Raw genomic sequence first — 15,052 nt, 5'->3', positions numbered from 1 at the left:
TTTCATCAGTGCTCTGCTTTCCCTGGTTTTATCCTCCACCCTCTGTGGACCAGTATGGTGCAGTTAATTTTCTCCTGGCTTTCTGGGAAGCTGGTAGTGCTTGGTCTAAGTGTAGGATGGTATTTTTTAGTTGGGACGTACAGCTCTCAAATCCCACACTCTTGCACCTTTCCCAGGGCTGAGCTCTTCCTCTTGTGTTCCTTTCAGGTTCTATAAGCACCTGGACCGTGGCTACAATTCATGCTCCAGGGCAGACCTGTACTTCATGCCTCTGGCAGGATCCAAACTGGCCAAGAAGAGAGAAGAGGCCATTGAAAAGGCCAAAAGGGAAGCGGAGCAGAAAGCCAGGGAAGAGAGGGAAAGAGAAAAAGAAAAAGAGAAGGAAAGAGAGAGGGAGCGTGAGCGTGAGAGAGAAGCGGAAAGAGCTGCGGTAGGTCCAGTTGTGTATCGGAGCTGGGGAAGGGCGTTGGTGGCTGGATCTGACCTGGGGGGATAGCTGCAGGATGCAGGTCCCCAGGAGCACTTCCATCCTGTCAGGGGTCTCTGAGCACGGAGCTGTTTGTATGGACTGAAATCCAGCCCGCTCTGAACACCCCCTGACCTGCCTGGGACTGTGTTCTTAAAGGAAATGGGGAGTTTCTGCCCCGGTCTGCTTCTGTGGGAAGCCAGAGCAGCTGGGGAGAGCTGGGCCAAGCGCTGACATTTCCTTGCAGCAGGAGAGCACTGTGCAGATACAGTGAATGCCTTTGTGTCCCTTGCACTGCTGTGCAGGCACACGAGTGCTGTCTCCTGGAAGAGGGGCTGGAGACTGGAGGGAGGTGTGTGTGTGTCTGAGGTGCTCCGAGCTCTGCACTGACCTGAGGTTCTCTCCCCATTGTGTGCAGCAGAAGGTGTCCAGCTCCTCCCACGAGGGCCGTCTGGGCGAGTCCCAGCTCAGCGGGCCAGCCCATATGAGGCCTTCCTTCGAGCCCCCCCCGACCACCATCGCGGCCGTGCCCCCCTACATCGGGCCGGACACGCCGGCGCTACGGACGCTGAGCGAGTACGCGCGGCCCCACGTCATGTCCCCGACCAACCGCAACCACCCCTTCTTCGTGCCCCTCAACCCCACGGACCCGCTGCTGGCCTACCACATGCCCGGCCTCTACAACGTGGACCCCACCATCCGGGAGCGGGAGCTGCGCGAGCGCGAGATCCGCGAGCGCGAGATCCGCGAGCGCGAGCTGCGCGAGAGGATGAAGCCCGGCTTCGAGGTGAAGCCCCCGGAGCTGGACGCGCTGCACCCCGCCACCAACCCCATGGAGCATTTCGCCAGGCACGGGGCACTGACTATCCCACCCGCGGCGGGGCCTCACCCCTTCGCCTCCTTCCACCCGGGGCTGAACCCCCTGGAGAGGGAGAGACTGGCGCTGGCGGGGCCGCAGCTGCGGCCGGAGATGAGCTACCCGGACAGGCTGGCGGCCGAGCGCATCCACGCCGAGCGCATGGCCTCGCTCACCAACGACCCCCTGGCGCGGCTGCAGATGTTCAACGTCACCCCCCACCACCACCAACACTCACACATACACTCGCATCTACACTTACACCAGCAGGACCCCCTACACCAAGGTGAGCCCCGGGAGCTGCGCGCTCGCCTAGGGAGCCCCGGAACTCAGAGAGCAAAATCCCTGTCTTCGTGTCCGTGTTGTAGTTCTGGGCTGTGTAAGGCTGTGGTGACTAAAACGTGGTTAACTCCTTGTGGGAGTGATGCAGGATGGTAACAGCACAGTGATCTTCCTTCAGACTCTCACTGTGAAATGTTTGCTGGTTTGTCGTGGGTTGGTTTTTTTAAGTACTGCTGGCCTAGAGCAGCACCTTAGAGTTGTAATAATTAATAGTCTCAGAAATTAATCTGTTCCTTGCCTGTTTCTGAAGCCAGATAGGTGGTTACTGCTCTAGAGGTCTGGAGTCCTGGAGATGAGGCACTCAGCAGAAATGTTCACTTTTTCTGGTGACAGACTGGAGAGAACGTGTCAGGCCAGGCAGCAGGGGCTGCAGCTGCCAAGTTAAGGGGGATCAGGGAAGTCAGAGTACTTTAAATGCAGGTTCTGGTGTCCAGCTGCAGTGCGGTATTGGTGCAAGCAGATGGAGCGTTCTTTGCCCTGGAGCAGTGTCCATTAAGTGTGCTGGTGTGCCCACTGTGCGGGCTGGAGAGAATGTGAGTGCTGTTGCAGAAGCCAGATTGTGCAGCAAGGACAGCAGCAGGGCGGTGGGAGGTTCTTGAGGGCTGGAGGGTTGCAGGTAGGAGATGGCAGTGCTGGGTATCAGCATTCCTGTGGCTGCTGAGGCTCACTGCTGAAGTCACGGGTGGGCTCGGTGCAGGCAGGTTTGCAAATCCCCTGGCAGCAGAGGAAATTTGACGCTGGCCGTGTCTGTGCAAGGGTTCTGTTGCCAGGTGTCAGTCACTGAGCACCTCTGTAGGTAGGTCTGGATGCTCCCCAGGTGCTTGTTGCAGACAAAACCACGGCTTGTTCATTGTCCCTCCCAGCCCAGGGAGAGGCTGGTGCACACACAGCCAAGCCCGTTCGCTGCCAGGTCTCTGTGTTTGAGCAGTAATTTGGCTTTGTGCTCTGCCAGGTTCAGGCACAGGGAGGGGCTCTTGGGTGCTTCTTGCTCCAAGTGGCTCCCCTGGTGCTCGAGGCTGTTGTAACCCCTTAGACTGGGGATGAGCAGAGGGTAAAATGACCCCACGTTTCTGCTGTGCACCGGCTGAGGGAACTGTTCTGGCTCTGTGTCCTTTCCCTGGTGGCCCCTCTGCAGTCCCCAGGCAGCTGATGGACACTTTCTCTTCTCTCTCAGGCTCAGCAGGACCTGTTCATCCACTGGTGGATCCTTTAGCAGCTGGACCCCACCTGGCACGTTTTCCCTACCCACCTGGGACCATCCCCAACCCATTGCTAGGGCAGCCACCTCACGAGCATGAAATGCTCCGACATCCGGTCTTTGGTGAGAGCATTTGAGGGTCCTTTGCTCTGAAATGTCATTTTTTCCTGTGGGCTTCAGCGTTTCTCAGTGGGGGGAGTGGAGCCGTGACTTTGGGTGGTTGTGGTGGTTTGTGGGGATGAAGAAGAAGCGAACAAGGGTGTAAAAGTGGTTCCTGTCCCCCAGGTACTCCCTACCCTCGGGATCTGCCTGGTGCCATTCCACCCCCCATGTCAGCAGCCCACCAGCTGCAGGCCATGCACGCCCAGTCCGCAGAGCTGCAGAGACTGGCAATGGAGCAGCAGTGGTTGCACGGGCACCCTCACATGCACGGTGGGCACCTACCCAGTCAGGAAGATTATTACAGGTGAGGCTGCACTGAAGGGTTTCGGGGACCTGGGAATTCCATCATATTGCTCCACGTCCCTTCTGTTTTTCCTGTGAATTTCTGCCTCTCTTTCTGTGTGCTGAGCCCTGATGCAGTTGGAGGTGAAGCTGTGCTCAGACCTGCTTTGGGCAGATGGGAAGTGAGGTCCAAATTACTGGCACAGGGTGAGAGTAGTTGAGTCTCCTGTTGCAGAATCCCCTCTGATTGGGGTTTTAATTGGGGTATTCAGTGCAACTGCTGCTTCCACAGGTCTCTCTTCCTTGAGAACAGCAGAGGAGGGTGGGCAGAGCTTTGTGGAGAACAGGAGCAATTCAGTGAATCCTGAGGAATGACTGAGGGCAGTAGGAAGTTGTGTGTGAGTAGCAGGGGTTCAGCAGCGCAGGCTGAGAACGCCTGGAGGAATCCCGGGGCTGTTCCTCCCGGGAATGCTCTGTGGGGGTGACACTGGGGGGCTTCTCTGGCCTGCCTGTGTGACACCAGCGTGGCTCCAGGCTGGCAGTGACCGCCACGCGTCCCATCTGCAGAGCTGGCACTGGTGACCACGGGTGGGGCGCCCTGTGCCAGGGCAGTGCCAGGGAGGGGTGAGCAGGAGGGCAGAGCTCCCTCCCAAGTGTCTGACACCTCCTTGGTTGTGTTAAACCGAGTCTTCTTTCTCTTGCAGTCGACTGAAAAAAGAAGGCGACAAACAGTTGTAATAAATTATTTATTTGTAACGCTGGCTATGGAAACCCCAGTCCTTGGGAAGGAGTGGAACATTTTTACATACAAGAAGAGCTACAAAAGGAAAAGAATATCTTATAAAGATTTCTTTATATATTTAAAACAGAAGCAACCACCCAAGAAGTAGAGACTTATCAGCATAGTGTTCATTTGTAGAGAAGATTTCTCAAGACTGGTGTGGGTCTCCCTGCATGAAAACGTATTCAGAAGCCTATTGGAAATACAGGACTGTGTGGAATATTCAGAGAACTTCCTGCAATCTTGTTTTTTTTTGTTTTTTTTTTCTTCTTTTCTTTTCTTTCTTACTAGTTTGTTTTCAGTAGGTGCTAGAATCAGGTTCACAACACAAGTCACTGTGCGTGAAGGGACACTCAATGCATCTATAGGTAATGAAAAAAAAAACAAGGATTGCAAGTAGGTGACATAACAAGCTCTGAATCCAAGTGCTATAATAATAATAATAAAAAATCTACTTTTATTTTAATACATTGTAGGAAATCTTCATAATTTTAAAGAGAGCTCAGTTCTGCAGCATGGCTTTTTAAGTCTGTAAATAACTTTTTTTGGGTAGAGGGGAGAAACAAAACAAAACAAACTCCAGAAACGTTTATCTTGATTTTCAGTAACATCACAAATTGTGAATTCCTACCTGGTATTGACAGAATACAGAGTTGATTTTTTAATAAAAAATATATATATAATTATCCCTTTAATTAAAGGGAATGATGGGTATCAATAATTTCCAAGGGGTAAAAGCTTGAAATTTGGTTTGATATCAACAATAAGCATTAAAGGGATTTGCAGGGATAATGTTGCAAATGACTGTTTCTGTTCTTAGTTTTTCGGTTGGTTTGGTTGTTCGGGGGTTTTTGTTTGTGTTCCATCTCTGTGTTCTGCAGTTGATTTTGTTGAGTTGGGTTTCTCGGCAGTTCAAATGTCCCTTGGACCCCGCTGGCCCTTTTGATGCCACCTTCAGCAGTTCATTTTCAATGTGGCCATAAAACGCTTCTTTCCTGTGACCTTTTGAAACTTAACCTAGCTCCGTTAGGTTTAGGCTTTGGGCAGAAGAAATAATCAGAGGAATAATCTGTTCTAAAAATCTCTTTTCAAAGATGTTCCGTGGCTCAGACTAGCGCAGCCAGAATTTTGTATGCACGTGCATACTTTGGGAGGACGTGCTTTTCCTGGCCTCCCGTTGGTTAAGTTCTTAAGAAAAGTGAACTTGGCAACTTGGTGTTAAGTTGTGTTGCAAAGACCAGTCTGTTTTTGTCTTTGACTGTTTTAGGTTTGGGTTTTTATAAGCAAAAGCTGTTCAACTGCCCCCAGTGCTGTGTCCCTCAGGAACTGGCTGCTCTGGGATGAGCGGGATCCGTGGACAGGGACATTTTCTGCCTCCCGAGCCCCTGCAGGCTGGGGAGAGGAGAGGGATACCCAGTGAGCATTAATGGACACGGCTCTGCTCACCTGGCAGATTGTTAAGGTTTTTTCCCCCAGTTTTGCCAGAGTTTTTCTTTGCCGGAGCAGAGGGTGACGCCACCAATGGACATCTGAACCTGCTGGTCGTTTTTTCTGCTGGTGCACAACTCCCCCCATTCTCTCTCTCACTCGCGAGCGCTCTCTCTGCTGTTGTAGCCTGTTCAGTGTGATGGTTGTGTCCTAGGACTGTACTGAGCCACTCTGATAAAGTTGTAGTTAATCAGCTGCAGGCACACTGCTCGTCCACCTCCTGTGCTCAGCCCAGGGCTGCTGGCAGACAGTTCACCAGTTAAAGATGTTCTAGGCCCGCAAAGGTAAGAGGAGAGGGGAGAGGGGGGGATTTTTCAGCTGTTTTTCCCTTTTTCCTGTGCCCCACTGCAGATTTCTCGGTGCTGAAGCCCTGCTGAGGTTGGGTGAAGGTGTTGGGAGGGGCAGGTTGTGTTTCTGAGGTGGGGGAACCACGAGGTCAGTCCAGAATCGGGAGGTGAAGTCCTTGTCCGTGGCTGTGGGCAGTGGTGGGGTGAAAAGGTTTCCTTATGGAACAGGGATTCCTTGTGCTCCGGGCTGAGCAGCCAGGAGGATGGGCCTGCTCAGCAGAGGGTGCCTCAGTTTGCTTTAAAGGTCTCATCAGGCACATTTCAGTTCAGTCTCTCCCCTCCTGTTTTACCGTGTGGAACTGGGGAGTTTGGGAGAGTTCAGCCACTTCAGCCATTTCTTCTGACCCTTCTCTTCCTGTTTTTTAGCCATAGTTCTTCACAAAAAGGAGAAGCCAATTCCCTCTAGCGGTCTTTTCTGTATTCCTTATTTTTCAGCTGAAGTGGCAATATGTTCTAAAGCTGTTCATTGATACTTTTTTTTTCCCAGAAGATCATTCTGATAATTTATAGGAGCTTTTTTGTTCACATCATTCAGCAATTAAGCACTGAAATTCTACTTTAGCCCAGTGATTAACTACAACTTTACCTGCAGTGGCTTCTGAAGCCATCTCGGTGTTCACTGCCCTGTTAAAAAAACAACCCAGACCTTTGGATTTCCTTTCAAGAAATCTCTCTTTATTTTTCCTCTGTTCCGAAAGTTTATTTTTAAATTTTGCTTTAGTGTTTTTGAACCGTCTCTCTTGTTCTATGTCGTCATGGTTGAGCTTGTTTCACTGCACCGTTAAAGCAGAGTGTACATTCTGACTGCTACATTTATATATATCTTGAAGCTTAATGTATATATGAGTAGTTTGCCATGGGATAACACAGTGTAAACAGAGTAGAAACCCAGAAATCGTGACTTCTGTGTTCTCTCCATTTGAGTATTTTGTAATTTTTTTGAAATATTTGTGGACATAAATAAAACCAAGCTACACTACAGCAGCCAGGTTTTGCCTGCAAGTGAAATGTGTCTTGATTGTTGTTAGTGGGAGAGGAGCTTCTTCCACCTGGGATAATGTGGGGTGCTGGCATGGCCACCTTGTCTGGCTCAAGCCTGTCTTTTCCCTCTTTGGGATAATTTTGTTTTTAATCCACAGTACACACAAGTTCTGCGTCCTTGAGTCACATTGCTGCTGTGCTGCTCAGTTTTCACTGTAGGACACGGTGTGTACCGTGGTAGCTGCATTTCTGGGAGTTGTTTCTCCTGAGAGATGCTGTCTGTGCCGGTGGCACCGTGTTGAACACAACTGATCAGAGCTGGCAAGGGATGCTTTCCAAAGGGGTAATGGCAGAGAGGGAGGTGCGCAGTGACTCACTGTCTGCTCGTTGTCTTCCGAAAAGCTGAAATTCGCCTCCAGATTCCATCGAGTTACGTTTGTGTCCACTGTGGTGTCTCAGTGTGAGTGTGACTGGTGAGGATCAGCATCTCCAAAAGCCAGGGGAGTGCTGGGATGGCACAGAGAGCTCTGCAGAGCGAATTGTTTGCTCAGAAGGGAGGTGGGAAGGTTCCTTTCCTTGGTCTGGTTGTGCTGTGTGATGGAGCACAGGTGGATGCTCTGGCTCCATCCCGGTGATTGCTGAGCGCAGTGAGAGGAGCTGTTTGCTGCTGGAGTGAGCTGGGGCAGGCAGAAAGGCTCCGTGACAGACGGCGTGAGAGCCTGCTCTGTTGGCACCCCGTGGCATTTTGAGGGGAAGGTCAGCTCTTGCCTGCTGGAAGTAGCTTCTGAGAGTGCTTTTCCCCAGCCTGTGCTATTTGACATTCCTTTAATTCCTTGTGCTCAGTGTAGAACTCGAGTGGGCTCAGGCTGCCCCGTGCTGAACGGGTTCTGAGTTTGCAGACTGGTGAATTCCACGGGGATGGGGCTGAAGAGGACTGGGAGCTCTGGATAAATTGAACAGCGCAGTTATTAATTTGCGGTTCTGTGCTAATGGGGTCGTGCCGTGGCAGGGTGAGAGCTGGAAGCCGTCCAGGCTGTGCGGCTCTGCCGCCTGCCCGCGGCAGGGTTCTGCGAGGCTGCGGCGTGGGGTGGGATTGGAGTGGGATTGGATCCTTCCCGGGCCGTGCATCCCCTTCGGATCCATGCCCGTGGGATGGAAATTCCAACGCCATGGAACTCCATGGAGGGGGGTGGCTTGGAAGGGATCTCAGACCACCTCATCCCAACCCCCGCCGTGGGCAGGGGCCTCGCTTTCCGCACCTGGATGGGCTCAGGGATTTAACGAGGAGGGGCGGGGTGTGCCAGGTGATGAGGAGAGGCGGCTCAGGTGCTGTTCGTTGGGAGATTTTGGCACCTCTGGAGCGCTGGGGGTGCGCTGAGAGGAGGGTGGAGCCCAACACCTGAGGGGCGGAGCCAGCACGTGAGGGGCGGAGCCAGCACCTGGGGCATCCAGCACGTGGGGGGCGGAGCCAAGCACGTGAGGGGTGGAGCCAGCACGTGAGGGGGTGGAGCCAAGCACGTGAGGGGTGGAGCCAGCACCTGGGGCATCCAGCATGTGAGGGGTGGAGCCAGCACGTGAGGGGGTGGAGCCAAGCACGTGAGGGGTGGAGCCAGCACGTGAGGGGGTGGAGCCAAGCACGTGAGGGGTGGAGCCAGCACCTGGGGCATCCAGCACGTGAGGGGGCGGAGCCCAGCACCTGAGGGGAGGGCGGAGCCCAGCACCACCTGAGGGATTCTGGAAGGTTCTGGAAGAGCTGGGACAGCCTCAGGTGAGGTCTTTTTCCTGCCGTGCCAGGAAAAGGTGACAAGAGGGCTGTGGGGGGTCTGGGGGCAGCCAAAGGGAACCCTGGGGCTCCTGTCCCTCAGTGCTCCTCCATCCCACCTTCCCTGGCCGTGTCCCTGTGTCCCTGGGCAGCCCAGACCCTCACCCAGGCGGTTGTGTTCTCTGTCCGTGTGGCTGCAGGTGCTCAAAATCCCGGGAGTTTGCTGTCCCTGGTGCTCCTGGGGGACAGGTGAGCCTGGGACAGCCTTGGGCTGTGCTGGGTCCCTTCTTGGGGTGGTTCCTCAGCCTCAGGGGTCAGGAGCAGCATCTGAAGGATGGAAGAGCCTTCGGGGGGGCTCTGCATGTCCAAGCCAGCCTTTGCAATCTGCCGTGCCGCTCGCGCCCTTCTTTAATTAAAGCTGATTTTTCTGCTGGTGTTGACTTTGCAAAACAAAACTGGAGCAAAAGATAAAAGCATCATAATGCAAACCACAGATCCCACGTGGACAATTTAGCCAGGTTATTTTTTTTGTTCTTAGCAAACGCTGATCTCTGTAGAAGTGGTAACTTGGCCCCTGCAAATTCAGCTACTCTTTCTCCCTAGAGAAATATCCATGTGAAGGAATCTGGCAGGGAAAAAAAAGAAAAAAAAAAATTATCTGCATGAACTCTCAGAGGTTTTTATAAAACTGAATTCCAGAATGGTCACCTGTGGCACCTGAATGATGGTGCAGAGCAGGTTTCTGACACAACATGAGAATTTGGCCCTCACAAATGAGAGAAATGAGTCTTCACAATTAATATTGATCTGACCGTTTTCTCGTCAAATGAGTCATGGGAAAGGCTCTGAAAGAGACACCATAAAAGATAGCATTTAATGAGTGGAGGACACTTGGCAGGTAGGAGTCACATCCAGGACAGGATCTGATAATTGCTTTACACATTTCAGGTTCTTGAAGTCGGAGTTTGTAAATTTCAGGACATTGAATCAAGCCCAGCTTCATGGTAAGCACAAATAACTTTGCTGATTATTAATATTAATGCAGTACCGTGCTTTCCCAAGCACCAAGGCGCCCTTGGGTAGCTCGGGAGTGCAGCTGCCGAAGATGTGGAAAGATGGAAGTGATTGGTCCTGTTGCCTGTTCTGTTACTCTGGGTGACTTTGCTGTGTCTTTCCAGTTTCTGAATCCTGCTGCAAGTCCATTTCACCATTCGTTAGCTCTTTAAATATTTGTCCCGTGTCCTTACCTGTGGCAATGTCAGCGGGAAGGAGCGCTCTCTGTGCTTCTGAGCCCTCCCGCGGCCGCCAGCCTGAGCTCCCTGCCCAGGGAGAGAGATCAGGGATGAACTCAGGGCTGGCCGTGGGAAACAGCTCCGTGTGATGCCCGTGGAGTTGTTTCACTTTGCCTGGGGTCCTGGTTCTGCTGGCACAGACTATTAGTCAGATGTGGAGGATGGAGATTTCTCTGGCCTTGCAGCTTGTTGGAATGAACCCATTACAAACTCTGGGCAGTTAGGAGGCATCTGCTGCTCTTGCCCTGGTAACGTGGCTGAATTGGAACCCAAAACACCTTTGGTGGGTTTTTCCTCCCTCTAAGTTGGATTGTTTTAGTGTCATCCAACCGTCACTTTTATCCTTCCCTCTAGTTCATTCCTTCACATCTTAATGCTCGTTATGGAGTGGCAAATAAAATGGACACGGGCAGCAGTGTTTTAAGTAAAACGGACACGGGCAGCAGTGTGTTAAATAAAACGGACACGGGCAGCAGTGTTTAAATACAATGGACACGGGCAGCAGTGTTTAAATACGATGGACACGGGCAGCAGTGTTTTAAGTAAAACGGACACGGGCAGCAGTGTTTTAAATACAATGGACACGGGCAGCAGTGTTTTAAATAAAACGGACACGGGCAGCAGTGTTTTAAATACAATGGACACGGGCAGCAGTGTTTTAAATAAAACGGACACGGGCAGCAGTGTTTTAAGTAAAACGGACACGGGCAGCAGTGTTTGAAGAGGTGCCAGAGGACACTCAGCAGCACAGGGGTAAGGGAACACAGTGTGATGTCACCACTCTACTTTCACATTCCTTTGCTGCAGATTGTGCGATTCCACACTACAACACTCAGTGGATAGAGAAAACAAATTCTCCCTTTTCCTTCTGTGTTATTTAAAGCCAAGCTCCTTGGCTTCACTGATTTCTCCTGGAGACAGTACCCGGGGCCAGAAACGGTTGGGAGGTGTTGTGATAGAAATGCCTTCATCTAAATGTAAATGTTGCTGCCCTGCCTCGGGCTGCCTTTGAGAGGCTTTTTTCTGTGGGAAGCAGCTACAAAGTAACGGTCCCAATCAATTTATTCATGTCAATAAGAGGTCTTTTATATGCTTATTTTAAATGTATTGTTCTGGGCTGATAGGACCGCATTTGTTTTCGGAGCAGGCGTGTCAGGTGGAGTGAGGAACAGGGAGCCAAGGGAGAAGGAAAGGGAATCTGTAGGGCTGGCTGGAAGCAGTTACAGTTTGGGATCACGAGGGTGGGAAGAACGAGCGGGACACGAGGAGACAGGACAGAACTCCCGGTGCTCGCCCTGAGCCTGGGACAGGCTCGGGTTGCGTTGGGGCGCAGCGAAGGAGTTCAGCGCCAAGTCCCTGACACGAATGGGGATTTTCTCAGTCACCCGAGTGCAGAAACATCTGCTTGTACATCTCGAACAAAGTCAGCTTGACATTCTGTAACCCCACCCCTCCTGCCTGCTGAAAAGGGGAAGCAGATGAGAGGGGCTACCCCAAACTGCAAAACGCAACTTTTAACGTGTTTTGTATTGCACACTGAAGTGTGAATACTGTACGTGCGTCTCCTGCCTGCGCCGCCCATGGACGGGGCTTTACATGCCTGTCTTTAATTTCCTTTTGACTTGAGCTTCAGTCTGGGGTAACCTGAGTGTTCTGGCAGCCAGAGGCCAATGGGCCCGGGCGGGTGGTGATGGCAATCCAAACTGCTCTGCCCATGGAGCTCGGTTGTATAATCCTGCCTGGGACTCCAGGCTTTTATTTCTCTCCAGTAGCAGTTCGGCATTCGTGACAAATTACTTAATGGCCAATTGAGGGATAAATCTGTGCCCCAGGGCTGGGCGATGCCTCTGCCAATCTGTCCAGGTGCAGTCGGGTTCTGCCACCACTCCCAGGGCTGCTGGTGCTGTGCCTCGGCTTCCCTGCATGCAGAACAGAGGTAAAGCTTCTTACTGGCTCTGAGTGACACTTCTGTTCTTTCATAAGAGCTTCGAACAGATGGATCCCCGCTATTTATGCAATAGAGATGGAAGAGAACTTAGTAAAGGGTTTTGAGAGCCTTGAATCCTAATGGCTCCAGGATTTGTAACTGCAGTGCCATCATTTATTCCAGTGTGATTTGGACCTTGGCTGCTGGGGTTATTTACACCTTCTGTTCTGTCCTGTAGCTCTGTGCTGTGCATCTGGCCCCTGGTGCTGTGTAGAGAGAGAACTGTCCTAATGACCCTAATGACCCTAATGACCCTGACCCTGACTCCAGAGCCTCTGGAGCGACCCACCACGAGCAGCTGGTTACAGCCCCACTGCCGGGTTCAGCTGGGTTTACCGGGACTGAGGGAGGGCCTGGAGGTGGGATCTGTGTGAGGCAAGAGCTCGTTCGTGCCACGGTCACACTCCTGGGACACCACCGAGCAGCAGCTGAGCCTGCGCTGTGACATTTGTAAAGCCGAGATCTGCGCTCGTCCTTCTTCCATTATTGCTTGTTCTGTCCAAGCCTCTGTAATGGATCAGGTCTCGCTCTCACAAAGACATCTTTTATTGGCTGAGGAATGTTAAACAGGCAGCTCTGTCCCCGGAGCGCTGGTGTGGGACTCCTCGTGTTGAATCAGCAGCCTAACACGGTGCCAGTGCAGTGCGCCTGCGAGCTGCCCAGCAGGTTCTCACCCGTGCCAGACCCAGCTCTGGCACTGCAGAGCACACACTCCGTGTCTGGCTGGGCCCCCAGGGCCCGTCCCCTGAGCTTCATTTACAACTGTGCAAATAAGGAAACACGAGCTGCTGGCTGATGGCCCTGGCGAGTATCCTGTGCCAGCCGGGCTGCAGGGGCTCGGCAAAGCTGCCTTCAGGAGGCCTCTGGCTACTGAGTGCCAGCCCTGGGCACGGAGAGTCCCTGATCCCCCTGGGGCAGTCCCTGTCCACCCTGGGGGCGAGGGGCAGCACGGGAAGGACAGGGAGTGACAGGGAACATGTCCCCAGGGATTGAGCTGGCTCGAGCTGTGTTACTGGAGAGTGGGAACTGACCGTGGGGCACTGACCATGGGGCACTGCCCATGGCACTGCCCATGACACTGACCAGAGCACTGCCTATGGGGCACTGACCATGGGGCACTGCCCATGGCACTGCCCATGACACTGCCCAGAGCACTGCCCATGGGGCACTGCCCATGGCACTGACCGTGGCACTGCCCATGGCACTGCCCATGGCACTGACCAGAGCACTGACAATGGCACTGCCCATGGGGCACTGCCCATGGCACTGCCCATGGCACTGCCCATGGCACTGCCCATGGCACTGACGGTGAGCGGCCCCCTCCCAGCCCCAGGCGGGGCCGGCGCTGTTGTCCCGGAGCCCCGGCAGGTCCCAGGTGCCATCTCAGGATTGGCCACGAGATGGCAGCAGACTCTCGGGAAAAGGGCCTCCATCCCTCGCTCCCGGTGTCCCGCCGGGGATCGCGGGAAGCAGAGACTGCACAAACACAGGAGCTTGGGCATCCCCATGGCGCGGGGAGAGCCCAGCGAGATCCGGGACACCTGCAGGGCTGCGGCTTCCCTTGGGCTTCTTTTGCTTTGCAAATATAAATTCCTGTGCCCAAACCTCCCATCTGCTTCCTCCTCTTTGCCCCTCCTGGGTGTCGCCTTTTGGCTTGACCTGGCCCTGCAGAGTGGCACCAGTTCGGTTTTACTTTGCTTGCGCCACGTTAGGGGCTGGCAGACCCAGACCTTTGAAGGGAGCTGCTCCGTGCCGGTGTGCACATTTCTATCCCGGGAATTCGGGCTGGGGGTTCCTGTCCGGGCTGCTGGCAGCTGGGTGTGACAGCGCTGGCCTGTCCCTCCCTCCGAGCAGTGCCTGGGACGCCTCCTGTGCACACAGGGATATAAACACGGGGCAGCTGCGCCGCCAGTGTTTGTCTCTCTTCGATGGCCTCCACTTTTGAACTTCAAAAACACACAAGCCACTCAGCAATGTTCAATGAAACCACCCCAGCTATCAGCAGCCCTGTTCTTCCCCACCTGAACACAAATGGGTGTGGAAGGGGCAGCGTTGCTGAGAGAGCCTCCTTTGGCTTCCACACTGTCCCCCAGCCAGGTGTTAAAGCTCTCCCAGAGCTGCCCGAGTTGCCACCAGCTTCTATACATTGCTTCTGCCTAAATTTTATTTATTGCCCTGGAAATGAGCCCACTTTAATGCCTTCTTCGTGTGTCCATATATAAAAACACCCACGGAATGGCCTCCTTTGAGTTGCCTTGCCTGTATCCACACGTAGGGATGGCCGAGCTGTTCTTGTCTCTTTAATGGCTGAGAAATGGCCGCTGTTAATTCTGTGTAATGACCGAGTTCCCTGGGTGAAGTGCGGCTCTCTGTTCCCTGTCTGAGCTCTCCTGTACTGTAAATACTTTCTTCAATATGAAAGTCCTTTCTGCCGTTCCTGATGTCCCTGGTCCAATGGCAATATTGATTTCTTATATGCGGTGAACAAGATTTAGTACTGATTTTCTGGAGACGTTTCCTTGGCCTACACTCCATCCTTCTTGCTTCCAGAGCTGCCCTTTCCTTTAACCTTCCCTGCAAGGCCCCCAACCACAATTAACTCCCCCTTCTGCATTCACAGCTTCACCTCATCTCCCCTTTGGCTCAAAGATGCAAAAAAGAGAATTGACCATGAACTCCCCCAGATAGGAAAGCCAAAGTCTGCAATTTCACCTGGGTAAACTTCTTGCCACTTTGAAAGGCAGGGAGAGGACTTTGAGATCAATGAGGTTCAACCCTGAACCAGCAATCAGGGTTTGGAAACAGAGCAGAAGGAGGCAAGAGGAACAATTCCCCTCAGGTCTCTTCCTTTGTATTGCTTTTTCCATGTCAATACATAGGCTTGGCCAGTCTGCTGTTATCCTGTGCTTCCAGGGAAATGCAGGAATAATTCTGCTGATTCCTGGGCTGTGGGGCACATCCCTGCTCTGCCTGGCTCCGTGTGCTCACAGCCTCTGGGGAGACACCCAGCCTGATCAGCAGCCACTGGGAGGCACCTCGCTCGTCAGGGTGAGGGTGCAATAAATAAAATATCGGCAAGAGTAGCTGGGTGAGCCTGGAGATGCAAAC

The 15,052-nt window shown here is 53.0% G+C and overlaps 1 protein-coding gene across 8 annotated transcripts in view; it reads left to right on the top strand.

The window, feature by feature from the left end:
* RERE (arginine-glutamic acid dipeptide repeats) overlaps positions 1–6,911 on the top strand; it is a 172,269-nt gene extending 165,358 nt beyond the window's left edge. For 5 of the 8 annotated variants that reach the window (XM_040084804.2, XM_058423346.1, XM_058423345.1 and 2 more), the window contains 5 exons: positions 208–430; positions 885–1,608; positions 2,839–2,985; positions 3,148–3,328; positions 4,011–6,911. In XM_040084804.2, the coding sequence (XP_039940738.1) occupies positions 208–430; positions 885–1,608; positions 2,839–2,985; positions 3,148–3,328; positions 4,011–4,044 (1,309 nt within the window). In that variant the 3' untranslated portion in view covers positions 4,045–6,911. The remainder of the gene's footprint in view (positions 1–207; positions 431–884; positions 1,609–2,838; positions 2,986–3,147; positions 3,329–4,010) is intronic. The other 3 variants (XM_040084806.2, XM_040084808.2, XM_040084809.2) reach the window with 1 other exon arrangement.
* The last annotated feature ends 8,141 nt before the right edge of the window (positions 6,912–15,052 follow it).

Source organism: Hirundo rustica, chromosome 22, assembly GCF_015227805.2.
Source record: "Hirundo rustica isolate bHirRus1 chromosome 22, bHirRus1.pri.v3, whole genome shotgun sequence".
NCBI lineage: Eukaryota > Metazoa > Chordata > Aves > Passeriformes > Hirundinidae > Hirundo > Hirundo rustica.
This window is presented reverse-complemented; position numbering and strand designations above follow the sequence as displayed.